The 22803-nt window shown below is 41.9% G+C and overlaps 1 protein-coding gene across 1 annotated transcript in view; it reads right to left on the bottom strand.

Annotated features, from left to right (window-relative positions):
- Frmpd3 (FERM and PDZ domain containing 3) overlaps window positions 1-22803 on the bottom strand; it is a 69593-nt gene that overhangs the window by 33252 nt on the left and 13538 nt on the right. The window contains exons 4-8 of the mRNA XM_052171729.1: window positions 14610-14714; window positions 10247-10354; window positions 7408-7539; window positions 5212-5331; window positions 274-410 (exon numbers count right to left, since the gene is read on the bottom strand). Coding sequence (XP_052027689.1) covers window positions 274-410; window positions 5212-5331; window positions 7408-7539; window positions 10247-10354; window positions 14610-14714 — 602 coding nt within the window. The remainder of the gene's footprint in view (window positions 1-273; window positions 411-5211; window positions 5332-7407; window positions 7540-10246; window positions 10355-14609; window positions 14715-22803) is intronic.

The following is a 22803-nucleotide window of genomic DNA, read 5'->3' as shown; positions in this document are numbered from 1 at the left end:
TCAGAAAGAATCTGAGTAACTCAGAGAGGTAGAGATGGAGCAACGGAGACTAGGAAGAAGAGAAAGAAGGAGAAAGACAGGCAAACTGTTGATCTTCACACAGCAGAAACTATAGCTCTGAAGTATGGGACTTGGATGGGGTAGACCTCAGGAACTCAAATTCCTAGCCCCCATAGAGTGCCCATGACTTTGACAAACGGAGCACAGCTCAACAATTCCACCTTCTTACACCAGGCTAGTTGTTCCCGCCAGAAGGGCCCTTTCGCAACTCACTCCACATTCTTGAGTGTGATCTTCTGACTAGGCCGAGTGGCTGAGACAGTGATATAGATGTGAAGGGCAGCAAGGCCCAAAAGCATCTCTGGCTTAGGTTCCATTCCAAAGCGTTCTCGGATAACATCATTACGACTCTGTGAGAGAGGGCAGACCAAATCCATCAGTTCAAGGACACATCCCTTCCCTTACAGCTCCCCTTAGACCCCAGAAAAGAATCATGCTACCAGCAAGACATGATAGATAAATGAAAGAGGGAGCTACTGCCCTTGGGGAAGAGATAACAGGGGAGCCTTGGGTCACAGGTACACTATTTGCTTGGTTCAACAAATATTAGACACTTCTTAGTGGCAGGTCACATAACAAGACACAGTGGGCAGAAAAATCCAGGTTACCATGCAAGTGGGACCTGGCTCATTCCCTTTCATCCTTGTGTTATAAGAGACACCTCACCTTTTTAGGGGTCCTGTACTCAATCATGAGCCATACCAGGCTCTTCTACTAGTTTAGATGAGAACAAGGAGAGAAAGACACTGGGGGAGTCTCTCTGTGGGACTCTGATCCAGAAGCCCAGGGTGAGTGGTTGATTGCAGAGATGGAGCAAACATTCTGTTCCTTGAGGTCCAGAGGACAAAAATATTGATGAGTCAATATTCCTTATACTGGCTTAGAAGGAATACCTAATAGTCGATAGTAAAGTGTATGACAGTGTTCTAAATTCTAAGGGTCAGTATCAATGACTAGCTATCAATGACTCCACCTTCACAGTTGTCCTTTGGTTGAGGTTGTTACACAAGGGGCCATGGGACTAAAAAGCCACAGTCCTATCACTACAGCAAAAGAAAAGACACACACACACACACACACACACACACACAAAGAATACTTCAGCTGAGAGTGCTATCTCATGCCTAATAGTAGCTCATCAAGTAATTTGGAGGCCAAGGCATGAGAATTGGAAGGCTAAGTGCCTAGGCTACACAGTGAGTTCTATGCTGACCTGGTCAAGATTAAGACTGTACCCAAAAAGGTGAGTGAATGAGAAGAAAACTGACACTTAACATTTATCTATACAGTAAATCTAGTAGAGTCTATAAAAATCTACTAAAACAATTCACTGAGTACAGCAAAGTTACAAGGCATAAGATTACAATAAAAGTGTATTTCTACATGTTACTAATAATCTAAATTATTTCTGGGTATGATGGCGTATACCTATAATCCCAGTACTTGAAAGGCTAGGGTAGGAACATGGATCTCAAGTTCAATAGAAGCATAGGCTAAACAGTTCCAGACCAGCCAGAGTTACAGAAGGAAACTGTGTTTCAAAAACAGCAGCAGCAGCAGCAACAACAAAATAAAAATAATTTATAATGATATCAGAATAAATTATAATTAGAAATAAACCTGTCAAAATATGTGAAAGTTATATACCAAAAACGTAGAAAACATTACTGAGAAAAATTAAAGACACCAGTTAATGTAGAAATACTTTGTTCATGGACTGGAAGACTCAGTATTGTTAAGCAATCAATTCTATCTTAATCAATCTACAGCTTCTGCACAATTCCAATCCAAATCATGTTAAGACTTTTAGTAGAAATTGACAAACCAGTTCTATAATTTCCATAAAAAAATGCAGAGGACCTAGAATAAAAACAGTTTTCAAAAGAAGAACAAAGTTGGGGACAAACACTACTTGATTTGAAGACTTATTGTAAAGTTCTAGCTATCAACAGAATGTGTTTTTGGTATAGGGATAGACAGGTAGATCAGTGGAATGGGATAGTAGTTGCAAAATAGATCTACGGATACATAGATAACTCCTTTCCCACTATGTTTAGGTGTTTTATTACTTATAGACTGCTTTTGAATAAAGGTATGAAGGCAATTCAGTGAGGAAAAGTTAGGGTTTTCAATGAGTGGAGCCTCAATATACACACACACTTACACACACACACACACATACACACATGAATACACACAGATGCATTAGATGGCCACATATTTCCTAGATATGACACTAGAAATGCTATCCATAAAAGAAAAGATTAACAAACTTGACTTCATCAAAATTCAAACATCTGCTTTGTGAAAGACACTGTTTAGAGACCAAAAAGGCAAGACACAGACTGGGAGGAAATAATTGCAAATAACATATCCAACAAATGACTTGTTTCCAGAATACATAAAGAACTCTCAAAACTTGATAATCAGAAAACAAATAAGCCAATAAAAAGGCAGGCAAATGATTTATACAGACATTTCATCATGGAAAATACACAAAAAGTGAACACATAGAAATTATCCAATACCATTAGGTACTAGGATAATGCAAATGGAAAACTTAAAGAGGTACTACTATACACTATTAGAATGATTAAAGTAAAAGGAAAAGACTGACTATACCAAGAGTTGATAAGATTGTGGAGAAGCTAGAACTACTTCTATACCATACATGATTGGTAGGAATGTTAGATGGTGCAGCCACTTGGAAAAATAGTATTAACATTTTTTTTTCAGAAACTGATCACACCATTCTGTTATTAGCTATTTACCCAAGAGCAAAGAAAGCACATGTCTATGTAAAGACTAGGACATGGCTACTCATATATGTTGCATTTGTAATAGCACAAATCTGGAAATAGACCATCAACATGTGTAACAAATTCTGTTACCATGAATACTACCCAACAAGAAAAATGAACTATTGATACAGTCAACAATATGGATGGACTTCAAAATCTTTATAACTGAGGAAAATCAGCCAGATCAAAATAAGTATACATATTGTATGGTGTAATTTGCATAAACTCTTGGGAATGAAAACAAATCTATAGTGACAGAAAGCCAGTCAGAGGTTGCCTGGGGGATGAATTACAAAGGAGTCCGAGGAAATGTCAGTGAATATTGGATATGTTCAATATTTTCATTGTGGTGATGGCTGTGGGTGAAAGTTTATCATAGTGTTCACTTTAAACATGTGTAGTGTGTTATGTGTTAATTGGACCCCAGTTTAAAAAACTGATTTCTTAAAAGGAAAAATCCATATGATTTCCACATTATCACAAAGTGGAGAAATATTCTGGGCATGAGCTTGTCATCAAATTCCAAAATATTAGAACCAAGGCAATACACAGAAGTTTGAAGGAAGAAACTCAAGGCAAACAAAATGAGAACTAAACTGTACAACTCATTGTCCCCTTAGAGGTTTGGCAAATGAACTTGAAGCTGAGAAATATTCCTAACATCTTAGGTTGCCAGAAAGGGCAGAGATGACAACCACAATGTCCCAGATGTCTGTCACCCTCGGAGACAGATGAAGTTTAAGTTTTTTTATCTCATCAAGTGCTGCATATGTTCTGTGGGCACCTAAAACCCAACATGCCCTAAAAGGAACTTATTTTATCTCCAAATTCATGGTACTCTATTCACTCACATCTCTCACTGATACTCAGCAAATCAAAACCTTTAAATCTCCCTGGAATCCCAATCCATACACAACCAATCACAGCCCTGATTTTGGACATCATTTTTCCTTTGGATGATGACCAGATGATGCTCCTTTTGGCATTCTTACCTGCTTCTCAGCATGATTTCTTTACCTTGACTGCACATATCCTGGATAATTTTTAAATTATCTCTAGGCCTTGGATCCCCTGAAACTGGAATTACAGATAGTTGTGTACTACCATGGTGGGTACTGGGAACTGAACCCAAGTCTTCTGGAAGAGCACCCAATGTTCTTAACCACTGAGCTATCACTTCAGCACCCTCCCAAGTAATTTTAATGTGCAGGCATGCCTAAGGAACTACTCTCCTGAAGTAGTTCCACTGTCTCAAAGGCTTTGACAAGGAGAGTTCTAAACTCTCATGGAGAATTGAATGTGATGGCACCTGCCTGTAGACCCAGCACCTGGCTCTGGTCTACCTGGTAGCAGGAGTATCAGAGGTTCAAGGTTATCTTCAAGATACACAGTGCATTTGGGGTCAGCTTGAGATACATGAGACCCTGATTTGTGTGTGTTTTTTTTTTAATTCCATTGAGCGTGTTAAAACAAACCATTGGGATTAGGACTAATCATTTGCATCTCTAACTAGTATCCAGTTGATGATGCTGTTGGTTCAGGGCCCATATTCTGAGAAGCACTGCCCAGATTCCAGAATAAACTCAATTCTCTTCATGGCTTCCCAAGCATTCACTCCCTGTTCCCTAGCTCTCCAATTTCATTTTCTATTGCTTCTTACATCCTGTACTGAAGCTGCAATAAATCACTTGCATTTTTTTTTGTCTGTATGCCTTTGAAAGTGCAAGGGCTCTTGCTCGGAATATGGCCTCTCTTTTCTACTTACTACATAGCAAACATTTACTTCACAGCTAAGGGTATACACATATCTTTTCTTCTGTGACACCTTCATTGTCTTTCTCTCATGTAGGTCTGGAAGACTGCTTCTTGAATGTCATTGACACTGAACTCTGCTGAGGTTTTATTTATAGATATATGAACTAGATCTATTGAAAGAAGTCTATTCTTCCTTTGCCTCTGATTGTCAAGACTTTACCCAGAGTGTGGCTTCAAATAAATGTTTCTGGATGGAGTAAGGTCAAAATCATCTCCTTACTCAACCTAGGTATTGGAGGTTGAGAGTTTCTGACCCCAAAAGAACTTGTCAAACCTTGGAATTCTGTGGAAGTACCAGAATTACTGGGGTTGTTTGTTTCTGAAAACTGATGGGCTCTGGGTAGACAAGTAGAGAGAATTTTGACAGTCAGATTCAAGTCACCAGACCAGCCAACTTGACCATGGACCTTCCGAAGGGGAAAGGGCCTTCAGAGCAAGCTAAAGGATGAACTTACATAGTAACTTCATTGTGATTGCAGAACAGCCTGCCTGTTTGCTTGTCCATCTATCTTTGTGTTCCCAAGCCAGATCCTACCTGGATATATAGGTACTCGAAAGCAGCAGGATCTCGACGTAGCAGCTCCACTGGGTCCTTGGGAAAGAAGCTTATTCGGAAGAGGCATTTCATTCCATGGTAGTGTGTCCGTTGCACGACCTGAGACCCAGTGGGGAGAGTGTGGGGAAGAAATCATAGAATCAATGACTGGAGGGGGGGGCTGGCAGGCAGCTTGTCAGCTTCTTAAAATAGTGCTTAAGGATGAGCTATTGTTTCCTACTCTTGTCTCAAACGTGGCAAATTCATATCAAGCATTCTCTCATCCTGGGTTTTATTTTCCCTAGTTTGTGTTATCCATGGACAACCTCAGTCTAAAATAGGAAATTCATAACTTTTATTATAGTATAGCTTTATAATTACTGTGTGTTTTATTGTTAACTTATCAATGAAACTTTTATTTTTTAACAGGAACTCACTTTGTAGATCTGGTTAGCCTGGTATTTTCTATGTAGATTGGCTGGCCTTGAACTCATAGAGAGCTCCCTTCCTTTGTTTTCTGGGTCCTAGGATTAAAGGTGTGTTTTACCATGCCTGGCTATGCCTAACACTTTTTTTTCATCACTTATTAAGGACATGGTCTTTATCAAGAATGGGGTCTATATGGTAGCTCATGCTTACAATCCTGGTACTGGTAAAGATCATCGCAAGTTTGAGGGCAGTTTGGGCAAGACCCTGTTGTCTCACTGCCTCTACAAATGAACTTACTCTAAGTGCCAAGATGGGAGTTAGGAAGAGAGGGCTCCTGAGATTTATCAGCTTCTCCTTGCAGACATGCTTAGTGTCTAACAGACTATTTGATGCTTAAAGAGTTCAAATCAAAGAATGTAAACTACAGTTGGAGATACAGATAAAGCATACTGGCAAAATACTGGTAAAATGTTGAAATTTTTATAATAAAGAAGTTTGAAATCTCCTGTGATACAAGAAGCCAAATGGACTCAGAGGATTATTTATTGGGTAGGATAGATGGTGCTTCAGCTCTCTAATCAGATACCACCTTGGATTGTATTTGAGCTGAAACTTGATTTTTTTTTTTTTTGAAAACTACATTCTTTTTCTATGTGTGTCTGTCTTCTTTGTTTTGAGACAGGATCTCATGTATCTCAGGCATGCCTTTCACTCAAACTCACATCCAGTCTAGGATGACCTTGAATTTCTCATCTTCCTGCTTCTACCTCCAAGGGTTGTTGAGATTAAAGTGTGTGTCATCATACCCAATAGCAAGAAGGATCAATAAGGTCTGGTGCATGCTGGACAAATATTATACCAATGAGCGACATCCCAAGCCTTGTTTCTTTGCTTTGTAGCTTGGGCTACTGTAGGTAGGCCTAGGCTGACCTCAAACTCCAGATCTTCCTGCCTAGTTTCTCATGTGTGCTGTGTTGCTGGGCTGGGTTTATGGGTTTTGTTTGGTTTCCACACATTTTCTAAGTGCTCTATCTTCCTAACTTTCCCCCTTCTGCTTTTTCCCACCCTACCATGGAATACTGACTGCCCTACTCATTTCTGTGATGTTTTCCGTTGGCTTGCTATGGGTGAAATCCCATACAGTGATCCTAGATTTTCAACAGTCTTTTCCCATACAGTGTAGCTAGAGGGATGAGATAATTTGTTCTCTTCTACTTTGGAAGATGATAGAGGCCACCTGTTTTTGATCCTATGCAGTCCATTCCTAACTATCATTTGATTCTACTTCTGATCTTTCTGTATCACAGCCTCATCTAAGAGGCCAAGTTTCTTATTAGGAATCAGAAGGGTCTAGTAGGCAGTGTTTCCAGGAAAAAGGAGAGTTGCCAATAAAGACCAAGACAAATGCCTTTGTTGGGTCACAAAGGGCATCAGAGGTTCTTTGGAGATGGATAGTAACCCTCTCAGGTAAGGCTAGGCTGTAGCTCAGAGAAAGATTGATATACAAGTCTTTTGTTCCATTCACAGAAGTACACATACACACATACATACACACCCACATATATACACATAAACACATATAGGAACATACATACATACACACATATGCACATACATAATATGTATACACACATATCCACATACACACATACATACACACACTCCAACTCAGATTGGAACTATGACTTCTTGGAGCTGGCTAACTCCACCATGATAAATTTTCTAGATAAGCAGTGTCATTGATGCCAGAATCAAGGGATGACTTACATAAGCCAGGGGCTGCTTGTCCTGGAGAATGAGAAACTTGTGATTCTGTTCTGGCCCGGTATACTCAAGCACAAGAGCAAAATGCTCAATGTACCTCAGGGAGAGACGGTCCTGTAGAGTTGCCATCACATCCTGAAGAAGGAAAAGAGGCTTGAGAGAGGGGATCTTTTCTGATTCGAAGAACACACGAGGAAATATTGGAAATGAAGCACAATAGTCCTGTGGAAGCCTTTGTGGTGGCCCAGTTACTGAATTATGGGACCAGTAAAGGGCCTCATAAGTGCTACCTAGTGGGCCTGGGCCCTGAGAAACACCAAAAGTTCAGGAAGGGCAAGTGTATGTCCCTGAATCTCCCCACTCTGACATATGGTAAATGAAGGTTGTTTCCTTCCTCCCTCTGTACCTTCATCTCTCCGTCTTCCCACTCTGTCCCCCTCTATTAGATAAATCATTCCATGAATGCTTATGGAGGGCCAGGTTCTCTGCTTACCTCTCTTAAGTCAGAATGTCCATTTGGGTTTGTCTGTCAATGCTTAGGAATAAGCAAAAGTCAAAGCTACATTTCTGTGATTAAGAAGTATACTTATTTCCAGATTCATAATCTAAATCAAATGACTTGAGCTACTGGCAAAATGTTCATTTTGGGCCATAGCTAGCTTTTATAGATGATCAATTTAGCATCTTGAAAAATGTGTCCACAAAGAGGAACAATGTCACGTGTTTGGAGTACAGTCATAGATCTGACTACTTTTGGGCTCCGTCTGCTCTGCTGACCTACTTTTAATACTAGGACGCCTGAGAACATATTCGTGGGGGCTGCTCAAATGTCATTTTTGAGGCTTTTGCCATATATTTGCTGTGGCTTCAGCATACACACTACAGTGTATATGTTTACACAGTCAGCATGTCTCAATCCCCAATGGCTGGAGGGAAGCAGGCTTGGGAGTTCAGAGCTCTCTGATGGCCAGAGCTGCCAAAGCATCCCTTCTGTGTGAGATACTCACTCATTTGAACAGCGGGCTGCAAAGTGCTGGGTACTTGAGAGGATTTCTTTGTGCTATTCATGTAGTTACAGAGGCTCAAGTGTTACCAGAACCCTGGCATAGACAGATGTGACTTTTTTTTTTTTTTTTGCAGTTAAGTTGCATTGAGATTATGAACAGCCAAGCCAGTGATTGTCAACTGATGTTAAATGTTTTACTGCCACGATACCAGACTGTCATTTCATCCATGTTTTTCTTTGGGACAAGTGACTTGAAAGACTGTCAAAGTTCTAATGAATAGCCATGCACCTTTGCTGAAATGCTAAGTAAGACTGAGTGCCAAAGGTTGACGCTGTCTCGAAGCCACAATGGTAGTGGCATTGTGAGGTAAGGAGTGTTCTGAGCTCTATGATTAAGAAAGGTTGGTCAGTACACTTTGGGTATTGACAAATCGGCAATGGGTATATTAAATTTGAAGAAACACTAAGGGAGATTCTGGCAAACTGGGTGGCCTAGTTATATTTCAATGTTTCCTTTCATAGCTTAAGATGTTCCATAGCCAAGAGATCATGCCACAACTTCTTAAGGAGTACACTTGGGTCTTACTTAGACTCCTTAGAGATACCTACCTAGGTCTAAGTCTTCCAAAGAAACTTTGGGCAGGACAATTAATCGTTCAGGATCTGTACTGTCCTTCAAAGGACACTTACCATCTCTGACCTTGAGACACTAAGTGTCAGTAGCATGATATATCATGGGATGAGTCCAAAACACACTTAGATCTTCCTCAAACCAATATAGGAATGGTCAATAAACTCTGGTAGAAAACACTGGTGAGGCCATTCTGAGCACCTGATTATTCCTCCAAACCAGAGTTTTCTGGCTAAGTGTATTCCTTCCCTTCTCCCTGATTTCCTTCCAAAAGGATCTCCCCTTGTAGCACAGGCTGACATCCAGCCTGTAATTCTCTGGATTTAGCCTCCTGAATACTAGGCTTACAGGCTTGTGTGACCATGCCTGATGGGACTATTTATTTATAGGGTCCTCTTGGTCCTTGCATGGGAACCGCAGGAAAACTGTGGGAACGGTTAAGTTTCCTGGGCAGGTGTCAAGCCTGCCCAGCAATCTGGACAGCCTTGGTTGCATAAAAAATTTCGTTCTTAGGAGGGTGTTCTCCTTCTGGCAAGAGTCCAGAAGAATCAGGGATAGATAATTTTGTCCCGGTGCGGAGTTAACCTCGGGAAAATCATATCACCACCTCCACTCTTCAGGACTAAGAGAATCACTAGGACTTTTTGACGCCTGGCTGAGCTGTTAAGAATCACAGTTCAGTAATTGCTCTTCCTGTGAAAAGCATAGCCAAAGGGCTGTGGCTGGACTTCTCAAGTCTTGCTTCAGTGCTTAAGATTTGGTTGTTATTTAAAAAGCAAGACATGGGTAAGCTAGTCTCCCAAGAGATCGCATTTGTTTATTTCTCTATGTAAACTTGTGTAGGTGTTATTGTATCAATATAAATCACTTTGGCTTTATAAATGGCTTAATGACCTTCCCTTTGTTTAGCTCCTAAGAGTCCTGAAGGACCCCGTGTATGAACATAAAGTAGTTGACAAGCAGATGTGCATTCATGTGCATGCACTGGCGCATGCGCGGACACACGCATTTTTACAATAATTAGCACACAGCTGGGCATGCAATTTCCTACTCCCAGCCTCATCTGAGGATTATGTTTGTGCAGCCGTGCACTCTAGAGCATAGAGAGATCAAAAGCAATCTTGTTCCAGCAGTGAAGCTATCGTGAGTGATCTCAGAGGAACACAAACAAACAGGTACCCCAGGTGAGGGGATTCCTTACGTACCTTAACAGTGGTCCGGCCATCAAATGTGAATGACTTGATCTGCCCATTTTCTAGGAAAACCTTCAGGACGTTGGGGATGAGGAGGAGAGCTTCCTTCTTCATCATTTTCTATGGATACACAGGAAAGGTGGGGGAAGACAGGGGCATTTGTAGAAAGGAAAGGAAAGATGGTGATCGAGGTAGGGGGCCAAAACAGGGTGAGAAGAGACAGGGGAAGGACCGAATCATTAATAATGCTATAGGCAGACAAGAACAAAATCCCCAAGATGCTGAGCCATATTGAAATCCACTCCTCCCTATTCTCTCATGGGATATTTATATTCTACTGCAGTTTGAAGCTCTGGATCAGTAGAGACCATTATACACAGTATGAATTACGCATGGAAGGTTTTCTTTGCAGACTACTTTACACACCCCAGTCTATCTCCAGACTTCTTTTCCTACCAGACCCTTCACAATGCTTTTTTTCTGCCACTCTCTGATGCTTGAGATGGTGTTCAAAGCCTCCATGCTAGGCAAATACTCTACCATTGAACAACTTTGCTAGCTCCTCGGGGTCCTTTTCTTTTTTGCTTTTTGGAGTCAGGTTCTTATTAGGTAGCCTCAGTCTGGAACTCACTGAGTGGAGCAGGCTAGCCAGAACTCACAGAGATCTACCTGCCTCTGCTTCCCAAGCGCTGAGACTAACAGTGTGTCCCACCATGCCTGGTTCTTTAAGGCCATTTTAGTTCTGGATCCCTTCTGCTTCTCTAGATTCAAGTCCTACCATCGCTAGATACCTCACTTCTTTCCTGCCTCCGCATCTCTGACAATTCATCATTCAGGGATTTCAGCGTCTCTTTCTCCGAGACACTAAGTGCTCATAGTACACACACACACACACACACACACACACACACACACACACACACAAAACCATTGTGATAACCAAAAATACTTTCAAACATTTCCAAAAGCTCTTTGAAAGTGGGCTGCATTTATTCTGGTTCAAAAGCACTCACTGGCAAAGCCCATTTCTGAACAACTGATAATTCCTTAGCGGAAGCTTTCCTGGAACAGGGGTTCATTTATAAATAGTGAATGTGAATTTCTCAATTAACAAAAAAAAAATCAACGAAATAATGGCCATTTTCCCTGCCTTTCTCTCTCTGACAAGCTCCTATTCAACTTTCAAAATCAAGCTTAAACAAATATTTTATAAAACCGTGAATCTAGTCTTCCCATGTTTTTCTATAGCAACCTATATACTCCTTTCTTAGTCTCTCTCTCTCTCTCTCTCTCTCTCTCTCTCTCTCTCTCTCTCTCACACACACACACACACACACTCATTTTTGGTTTTTTTGAAGAAGCATTTCCTCTGCATAGCCCTGGCTGTCCTGGAACTCATTCTGTAGACCAGGCTAACCTTGAACTCATAGAGGTCTGCCTGCCTGGCTCTGCTCAAGAGTGCTGGGTTAAAGGTGTGTGTCACCACTGCTCAGCAACACACACATTTTGTGAATGTGACAGGGTCTTCCAATGTTGCCCAGGCTATCCACAAACTCACAACTCTCTTTTTCCAATGCCCCAGTGCTTAGATAAATGTATGTGCTACCTAGGCTGGCTTCTTTTTAACGATCTGTATACTAGGACTACAAACATGTATCTCCATAGCTTCCAGCAATATTTCGAAGAATATTTGTCATTTAGAATCAAACCGTAAACTCAGAGCACAAAGACCGCATTCAGTCATCGTTATGGTGCCAGCAATTAATAGCATGGCCCACACATAGTTGGTGTTAAGTAAGTGCCTGCTAAATGAATGAACAGTAAGCGCTTACTATATGCTTACTTGAATGATTAGATTTGCACAAGAAGGATGCACACATTCCTGGGCTAGCATCGTCTGTTCTATGGTTAATTGCAGTGTCTAAGTGGCCAGATCCTTTAACTCAGTGGCAGCCACAGAGCCTCGACTGCATACTTAGCTAACCCTGAGCATCCAGAGAGCTACAGCAAAGGTAGAGGTCCTAAGATGGCCCTGGCAGGTGCAAATATCTTTAATTCTGACATTGGGGAGGTACGGGCTGCTAGATCTTTGTGAGTTGGAGGTCAGCCTGGCCTACGTAGGGAATTCTGGGATAGCCAGGGTTCACAGTGAGATTCTGTTTCAGATAGATAGATAGATAGATAGATAGATGAGTCCAACTTGAATTCTTGCTGCCATTCCCTGTCATGGATGAAGATTATGACCCTCAAACAAAGTACCTGGTATAAGGAGGGCAAGGCTTCTGTGGAAGGCCAATTGGGTTCTGAGTTTTGAATGAGATAGATGAGCAGAGAAGCCTGAGTAGAACACTTCAGATCCAGCAGCTGTTGTGGATAAAGCATCAAAGATGCAAGTCCCGAGCTTGGGTGTGGCTGACAGTGATGGGGAGCCAGGAGGCAAGTTGGATGGGATCCAACCAAAGAGGGAAACTACGGATATCAATTTGGAAACGTGCGGTGATGATGTCCAGGCCTTGCTGATCCTAAGATGCCCACTCTTGCCAGACCCAGAGGCCCAGGCTCCTCAGGCTGACGATGCTCAACGGTGGCAAGTTTTATTTAGCACACTGGGTTGGACTCAGATAATTACTTAATTGATTTTGCTTAAAAATAGAGTTGGCAAGGAACGCCCACAGGATTTATTTTTGTTCTGGCTGCTTAATAAAGCCTTGGAACACAAGGGGAAGGGGACGGTGGGGCAGGCTGGAGTCACCTGGACTTGGACTCTGCAGGTCTGAACAGACTGCTATGGTCCACACGGGCAGTAACTGAGAGGGATGGAAGATGGATGTGTTTTCTCTCCTAGACAAAGACTCTCAAGTCAAACTTGGGGCCTGTCCGGGAGACAAGTGAACTCTGGATAGGTCCTAGCTGCCCCGGGGGCAGGCAGTTGCTATTCTGGTTGAACTGGAGATGACTCTTCACTTTGCCTGTGGCCTGTGAGGTATGGAACTTGAAGGCTGGGGGCAAGAAGAAGGAAGAGAAGGAGAAGAGAAGAGCACTAAAGGAGGGCAGGAGCTCTTTAGTCTCCTTGACTGTGATTTTGAGGCGGGATCAGATCCATCTGTCCATATTTTGCAAACTCAATGCTTATGCCCTCAGTGTCTCACTGGTGACTTGGACCTTGTGATGTGCTTCACTCTGAGCCACAGGGGCTCAGTCCCGTTCCCTCTGCTCTCTAAGCATCAGTCTTTTAACCAGTTAACGCTTTCTTTAACTGTTTCTCTTGGGATTGACATGGGCTCCTGTGTTAATTCCTTAGACAGACTTCTAGGTGTCCTTTGAGCTTCCTAGTCGTTCTCCTTTCATCCGGGTGGCTCTACCTCAGAGACATACAAAACCTGCCTGGCATCCTGCTGCTGTCTCTGCTCAGTCTGGGACTGCTGCTCTGTCTCTCAACAACTGCAGCTGTGTCTTAGTACATAAATGATCAGGCTTCCTGACAGCCCATCCCATCCTACAAAACCACACCAGTGCCCACTTAATCTCTCCTCCCACGAGGACATCACCAAATCCTCTGGGGGAGTTCTGGGCTAGGTTTCATGACGACTGGACACACTGACTTCTGCTCTCCACCTACCTCTTCTCATCTGCATCTCTCGGTAGATGGCTTACTGCATGCATCCCTGACAAACAGCAAGAAACCTGTGGGCTAGCCAGGAATCCCTAGATTGGCACCTGCATGGCATGGGCTGGCTAAACTTAGCTGCTTTTTGAGATGATATCATACAGCACATTTGCTGTAGTCTCAGTCTATACCTCTTATCCCCCTAACCCTCACCCCAGAGGACGGTTGCCAGTGGCAAGGAGCAGGTATTTCTTTTGGATCCCTTCTGGTGCCTGAGAAAAAGCTAGTGACTTAAAGCAGAATCTATATCATTGCTGCTACACAGCTACCCATCAGCACAGTCTTCTTCAGTCAAGATGTGGAATTGCAGGGCCACTTAAATGTGAAGAGAGTTCAATTTCACCAACCACTTGTTCTCTGGGTCTTCACAAAACCGTTACTTTCTCCCTGCTTTTATCAAGCAGCCAAAAGATGTTTATGGAACACTTACCCTGAGTGTACACTGTTGCGCTAGGGACGGAAATTTCTCTAAGTGCCATGAAGATCCAGAGGGAATCAATATGTTTTATTTCCTCTCTTCCTCCCAATCCACTCTGGATGTCATACACTCCTCTCTCTCTCCTCAGTACCCACTCAGTCAGAGCACTAGGATCCTTGTGCTGCAACCCTTTCATAAAAGCATCCACTGCCAGAAGCCCCTGATTGAGACTCAGTAGCTACATTGATTCTGCCCAAAGAGAGAGGAAGGAAGCCAAGACCAGCACTTACTGCATCTGTTTCTCCAATTGCCACCTGCTCAGAGAATCGGACCTTCCCAGGATGGGACCTCAGCTTGGCCTTCTTTGCAGCACTGATGAAGGCAGATTTAGGGGACTGAAAAAAGAACAAAGGGCTGGTGAGTTCTCCATTCCTTTGTAATATTAGAGTTAAGATTGTCTCTCTCAGTACAACTGGATCTGCTGGTCCACACCCATAATCCCAAGAACTCAGGAGGCTGAGTTTGAGACCAGCCTGGACTACCACCGTGATACACTATCTCAATAAAGAAAATAGAAGTACAGAGATATTTTGGCTGACTGATCGATGAGGTCAATAGACAGGTATGGATTACCTATTAAGCACAAGGCAAGTGCTACAAGGCAATGTGCTAATTGTCTCCCCGTATGATTGCTGTGCTGTGCAAAAGCTGGGCATGAATTGAATTTGGATAAATTGAATCCCATTATAAATTCTCTAAGCCTAAGGAGGTTTGCAAAAAAAAATCTTCAGTAATCATATACATTAAATTTTTACATATTCAGTTATCCTAATATGAGATTGACTTGAATAGTAGACGTCGTTGTGTGTGAATACAAACTTCCCAGAGGATTTCCAGAAATAATCGTATTGTCTCACAGGTACGCTCCTAGAAAGGAGACTTATAACAAATATTTTTGAGATCTGAGAGAGAGGAAACAAAGCTTTCCAAAATGACTCATCCATACTTTCTGAACTATAAGGAAGAGGGAAGATGAGCGATTTAGCTCAGCACCCCTGGCTTTCTACTCCCAAATGCTGCATCACTTTGTGTATTCAATTCTGCATGAAATGTCCAAAGAATCAGGCAGTTTCTCTTATTCTTGAAACCTTTCCCAAAATTCAGCAGGAAGCATGATTAGCAAACACTGTAAACTACAGTTAACCCTTGTTACCCACAGCTTTTCATCTGTGCATTCAACGAAGCACAGATTAAAATTACATGAAATATCAACAACAATAGCGAACCCTTGGTCTCTGCTGAACATGTACATTTTTCTTACCTCCATTTCCAAAACAACACAGTGTAACGACTACGTATATAGCATTTACTGTGTATTCAGAATCTTAAGTCATCTAGAGATGATTTGAAGTATTTGCTATGATAATAAAGAATTTGAGCACCCCTGGATTTAGGTATCTATGTGGACACCCTGGGCCCAATCCCCTTATGGAGGACAAGTGAAGTGTTCTTCTGAGTCTAGTCTTCTGCTGAGCTGCAGACAGCCTAGCAACTAGGAAATGCAAGAGTCATGCTGAAGTCTCTTGTCTTTAGGAGGACTTATTTATGCATTTGATTAATTTAACAGTGGCTTATGGAAGGTCTGGTAATGTTCTAGGTGATGAGGGATACAGAAACAAAATTGACCAAATTTCATGGCCTTGCAGTATGTCTATTCTATCAGGGACAAAGAGACAATTGTAAAAAAAAAATTTTTTTTGAGACAGAGTGTTGCTATATATTCCAGGCCTTGAACTTGTGATACTGATACTTTTGTCTTAGCTTCCCATGTGCTAGAATTACAAATGTGCAGCACTGTGCCAGGCTAGTAAATATCTTTTTTTTAAAGATTTTTTTATGTTATTTATAAGAGCACACTGTAGCTGTCTTCAGACACTCCAGAAGAGGGCATCGGATCCCATTACAGATGGTTGTGAGCCACCATGTGGTTGCTGGGATTTGAACTCAGACCTCTGGAAGAGCAGACAGTGCTCTTAACCACTGAGCCATTTCTCCAGCCCAATAAATATCTTTTAGGTAGCACATAACTACAGTAGTATTCCCTTCTGTAATTTTACTCTCTTTTTTGATATAGGGCCTCATAGAGCCCAGACAGGCCTTGAACTCGCTATGAAGCCAAAAATGACCTTGAACTTCGGGTCCTCCTACTCGACTATCCAAATTCTGGGATTATAGGCACGTGCTATCATGACTATCTTGCATTTTCACCTGTGATTTCAGTCACTGATTATTAACTTTAGTTCAAAACAATTTGTTCTAGAAATAAATAAGTACATTTTCAATAAATTTTATTTTAGTACATTGTTATAATTGTTCTCTCTCTTCCTCTTTCTGTCCTTCTTTCTTTATTCCCCTGTTTTTTGAGATGGTTTTTCTTTGTAGCCCCAGTCATTCTGGAACTAGCTCCTTAGAGCAGGCTGGCCTTGACCAAAGAGATCAATCTGCCTTTGCCTCCCCAATGCTAGGATTAATGGGGTGTGCCACATCTAGCTCTTTAATTGATTTATTTCATAACACTATTGTTATTGCTCTCTTACTATGCCTAATTTATAAATCAAACCTTAATATATATATGTTTTTCACACACATATGAAAACTGTGTGTATGTGTGTGTGTGTTTCAGTACTGTGCATGAGGTCTTGGAATATCCTTGCAGATAAGGGAGGACTACTGTAAGAAACAGAAGCACGGTAAAGGACTACACAAGAAAATGGCAAGAATGGCCCAAGTAGGATTATATTTTACCAGTTTTCAAAACTCCAATTACATTATCATTAACTAGTAAAACATCTTTGCAACATATCTAAAAAGTAATGTATTCCACCTATCTGAACAACACTTCAGGGCTGGAGGGCTGGTCCAGTGGTTAAGAGATCTGACTGCTCTTCCAGATGTCCTGAGTTCAATTCCCAGCAACTACATGGTGGCTCACAACTATCTGTCATGGGATCAGATGCCCTCTTCTGGCATGTCTGAAGACAGCTACAGTGAACTCATGTATATAAAATAAATCTTAAAAAAAATACCCACAAAACTTTGTTCTCTGAACAGCATCTCCCCATCCATTCTTCTTGCCACTAGGTTTTGGTAACCACAATTCTACTTTGCCTTTGTAACTTCACGTATCCATGAGAGCATGAGGTCTTTGTCTTTCTGTGCCTTGCTTATTTCATGTAACACAATGCCCTGCAGGTTCATCCATGTAACAAATGACAGAATTTGATTTTGATTCTCCTTGCAATGCTGGAGACTGAATCTTGTGAGTTTCCTTCGTTTAGAAACACGCTAATATTCTGTTGTATGCAGGTACCATATTTCCTTTGCATATTCCTCTGTCTATAGACACTTAGATTGATTCCATATCTTGACTATTGTCAGCAATTCTACAGGAAACATGGGTGTGAGTATCTCCTCAAGACACTGGTTTCAATACCTTTGGGGACATATGTATAGGTTACAACCACACACACACACACACACACACACACACACACACACACAAACACATTCTAGGTGAGGGAGAAGTAGTTTACATATTATAGTTAGGGAATACCTATCATGGACACAAAAAGAAATAAAGCAGAGATATTACGTGTCTATCTGGAGAGAGAAGCTTCTGGACAAAAATAATGGTAAAGTCCCCAGGGTAGGCATAGGATTGAGGTGTAGAGGAAATCCCTGTACATGGAATACAGAGATGGAATGGGGACCAGAGGGCATATGCTCTAAGAGGCAGCTGAGAGCTGAGTCATGTAGTGCCTTGGAAGTCATGGTGAGAACTCTGGAATTCATTCCTCTGATGAGTTTTAAGTAGACAGGGTTTGATGTGTGTGTGTATGCCTCTGGCTGCTGTGAGCAAAACAGAGTGTAGGAGGTCAGTGGTCAGACCAGTTAGGCATGTCTAAATGCAGTGTTTGTGATTGCAGTGAGAAACTTAAAATGTAATGCTAGCATGGGCTAGGATGATAATAATGAAGATGATCAAAGTGAGTACATTCTGGAAGTATTTTTGAAGACTGAACCAAGGTCATATACTTATGGGTTACATATGGGAAGTAAGAAAAAGAGAAGTCCATAGGAAAAGCAGGGTTGTTATTTACTGAAAATGAGCTCTGAGGGGTATATTAGGTTTGGGCCATTTTAAATGACCTCTTCTATGGTCCTTGCCTTGCCATAAAGCCTGTGAGTCCTTCAGTCAGGAATTTCTTTGTATTAAGCCCCCAAAGGTTCATACTAGCTGGAAAAGCAGTACATTATGCCATTATTTGCCATTTACACTGTGGCCAGGATTCTTTTACTGGATCAGCTGCAGGAGGGCTGGTCCCTAAGATAAAGACACATCAGAAACAAATTGTCCTCATCATGTCAGCCTTGGGCCTAGCTATGTCTGATGGGGTCAGCAATCACATCTCCCACAGAATACAGATTATGAAAATTCACTTGTTCTACCTGAGTCCAGCATAACTCTGGCAGTGGGTTTTGGTTCTGGCTGCACAAAAGAAATGCTTGCAAGAGCTTTTAAAAGCCTCCAAGGACCAGGCCCCAGGCCAATTACAGAAGTCATGGTGGAGCATCAGTGTGTGTGTGTGTATGTGTGTGTGTGTGTGTTGAAACAGGGTTTCATGTCCAGTTATTTTTTTAAAACCCTATGATGGTCTTAAACTACAGCCAAGACTGAGAACCATCAAGCTAAATGAATATTAGACTTCTCATTGTGAGGCACAGGAGTGGGAGCCAATGTGTCGGCAGCAGACAATATAAAATCCAGGGCTGGAGATCTTTGCAGAAAGCAATTACTGTAGTGATTGTGGTGACTATTCAGGAGGTCAATGCCTTTGTTTGTTGCAGAGCTGGATGTGCAAATCCTGGGTGGGAGATTCAGGCAAAAGGAATGGGCAAGAGAGAGCTGGAGCTCTCTCCGTTTCGGCAACTCTGCTTGACTCAGTTTCCAGTGAGCTATTTTTCACTAGTGCACCATAAACACAAAGCTGGTAGACTCTTTGTTCAACCTGATAGCCTTCCATCCACTTCCCTTCTCTACAGACAAATGCTGTCAGTTTTCTCCATGGTATGGTGTGGAGCAAGGCATCCTAGGGATATGAGTGGGTCATGCAGTTCACCATTCGGTTTTACATGCAAAACAGGGGCTCAGAAAAGGAGAATAGGGAAGCTTTAGCGTATTTAAAGAAGCAGAACTCCAATGTCCTGAATTCTGAGTTACTGACCATCTTCCCTCCCTACAGCAGGCTGAAGTTGGAAGTGTACTCCTGACCTTTCATTCACAGGTTCTGGATCTAGCTTAGTCCGAGGCAACAGATTTGATCAAGGAACATAGTGTTTTATGTATATATGCACTGTGGAGATGTCAACAGTTTTGATGTTCCTGCGAGAATCTAAATCACATCCAGTCCTCGAAACGTTTGTTATCACCACAAGAAAAATACTCAGGTATTTGCAGCTGCAAACCCACAAAGGAAGTAGAATGGCCAGGCTCTCAGGGATTACCATCATTTCGCTGTGTCTGTTTCAGAGCTATTTTCAGCTTGTTTATGCCTCATTCCTCATCGACCTTTGTCTTCTCAGTCTCAAAGCCTCCGTCCTATTCTCAGTCTTCAGTCTCCGCTGCTGATGGTGACTCACTCATTGCCAGCTGCTCTCTGCTAGATGTCACAGAGTCATGTCTAGCCTGATGCTTAGATACAGGTGAGAGGTCTGATTTTCAGACTGACACAAAGTGGCTCTAAAAGGTCTCCCTGACCCCAATGGAAGAGTTAGGGGGAAGGACTGAAGGAGCTGAAGGAGATTGCAACCCCATAGGAAGAACAACAGTATCAACTAACCAGACCCTTCTGCAGAGCTCCCAGGGACTAAACCACCAATAAATGAATACACATGGAGGGGCCAGCCACACATGTAGCAGAGGATGGCCTTGTTGGACATCAATGGGAGGAGAAGTCCTTGGTCCTGTGAAGGCTCGATGCTCCAGCGTAGGGGAACGCCAGGGCTGGGAGGAGGGAGTGGGAGAGTGTGAGGGGGAGCACCCTCATAGAAGCAGGGGGAGTGGGGATGGGATAGGGAGTTCCTGGAGGGGAAACTGGGAAAGGGGATAACGTGTGAAATGTAAATAAAGAAAATAATTGATATAGAAAAGAAATAGAAAGGGAATTTGAATTTACATTGGCAGTCTATGGAAACAGTAATATTTTAAGGACTGAGTTAAATCATAGTATACCATAACAAACTTCCTTGATACACACAGAAATCCATTCCAAACTCTTTCACACCATAGACACCCGAAGTGAAAACTTCTAGTTTCTTTGGAAAGTCATTTATGTCAAATGATGTTTTGCTGGGGCACACAGGTGAAAGGATGTCTTGCTATAGCAGACATGTGAAAGGATTCGTGATGAAAGAGTACAAATCTGACCCCACAGACAGTGGGAGTGGGAGCATTGGTTTGATTTGCTCAACCTTGCTATTCTTTGCTAACTACAGGCATGTATTGGCTCTGCTTGTGGTAACTCCATTGAGAGGAACTCACCAAAGAACAGCTCCTGAGGTTCCTGCAACTTCTTGTTACTTCAGTGGCCTTGGGCCAATTGGCCAGCCTTGTGGCTTCTTCAGGATTGAACTACACAGCTGCTGGTTCAGGTGTCTGCTTGCCTAGAGGACTGGTCTGCAGCTGCTAATTCATATTTGGTGTTTGTTATGGGACTGAGCTGCTGACAAAGAAGACTGAGCTCACTCCCAATGAACTATTGCTAAATAGGTCCACTTCCCCCATATTCTAATAACATTTCTCTTCCACTACCTCTGGAGGGTGGTGTGCAAGAGGAGAGGTTTAATGTTTATTAAAATAGGCTGCAAAAATTTGTCTACAAACACCAAAATCTCAGGTGCTGAATTCCCTTAAATGAAATCTCATAGATTCATCTCTGTACATCTTTCTGCATTCTTGAAAAACTTTTTAACTCACTTTTGATAACTAATGCAAATGCGGTATAAATTGTTATGCTGTTATATTCAATTAATAAAGAACTGTAAATCTTCAATATAGAAAAAAAGTTCTCCCTGTCTCATGTCGTCTTCAAAGCTTAGCTGTGGGGCCTGAAGTCTATAGTATGAGGGTGATCTCTTTGACTTAAAACACTGAAACATGCAAACCAATGCTTTAGGGCCCAGTGAATGACAGGCCTTCCTGGACCAAATCTTGTCTATTCCATGTTTTTGTAAATAAATTTTGATTTGCAAAGTCATGATCTTCATTTATGTACTTCCTGTGGCTGCTTTGCATTTACTGTGTTTATTTTACAAATACTAAAATATTTACTATGTAGTTCTTTACAAACATGTTCACACTTTTAGTAACATCAGCATGTACTAACTCACTACTTCTAAAAATTTACCCCCAAATAAGAACCACTGGAGAATGGCTATTAAAATAAAAAAGCTTAGGCCCATGCCCACACCAATTAGAAATCAGAATCCCTCGAAGAGTGGGGCCCAAGAATCTATGCTGATGAAGATGTCTGAACCCATTAAACATAGATTAATTGAGTACCTTAAAGCTGAGACATCTGAGCTCTTTACTGACCCTATTTCTCCTCCTAGCATCTGGGAGTGTAATTTTGCAACAAGCACCCTTTCTGGCTAAGATGAATTTTGGCTTGAAACACGGGACTAGAATTGTTAAGTACCTCTGGGGCCACTGCAAGCCCCTTGAAGCAAATATGAAGGCAGAAGCTAGGTGAAATAAGGAATTGAGGAGAGAGCCTGCCTTTCCCTCAGGGCTGAATTCAGCAGCTGCTGATTCTCTGAGCATTTTTTAATTTGGTGGCTCCATTAGCACAGATTTCAGGGCTGTGATCACTCATATTTTGGTTAAAGTCAAGTATATAGGGCCAAACATTAATATTTCATGGCAAGGTAGGGCTCCAGTCTTGCAAAATTTTATTTTATTTGATGCATAGTAGTTATACATATTTAGGAGAGCCACATGATATGTGATGCATGTATATATTGTGTAATGATCAGACCATAGTAGCCAGCACCTCAAACTCTTGTCATTTCCTTGTGCTAAACCTATCATGTATTGCACTGTATTGCAATATACATTATTATTAACTATAGTTACTCTGTGCAATTGAATGTCAGAGCTCATTACTTCTGTATAACTACAGAATCCAAAAAATGGTTGCTGTCATAGGAGTAGGGAAGAAAACAGTGGCTACCACAGGCTCCGAGGGAGGGCGAGGGGAGTTGGGAACAATGGGTTAAAGGCTACCTTTTGATACTTGCTTCAGGTTCTTAGCTGAAGCTTTCCTGGTTTCCTGATTGGCCTTTCTGTTGCCTCATTGTCTTTGACACCTGAGCCTGCTTACAATCAATTCCCATAGCAACCGCTGTGGGCTGCTAGGATAAAGG

The sequence above is a fragment of the Apodemus sylvaticus genome, chromosome X, assembly GCF_947179515.1.
Source record: "Apodemus sylvaticus chromosome X, mApoSyl1.1, whole genome shotgun sequence".
Classification (NCBI taxonomy): Eukaryota; Metazoa; Chordata; class Mammalia; order Rodentia; family Muridae; genus Apodemus; species Apodemus sylvaticus.
This window is presented reverse-complemented; position numbering and strand designations above follow the sequence as displayed.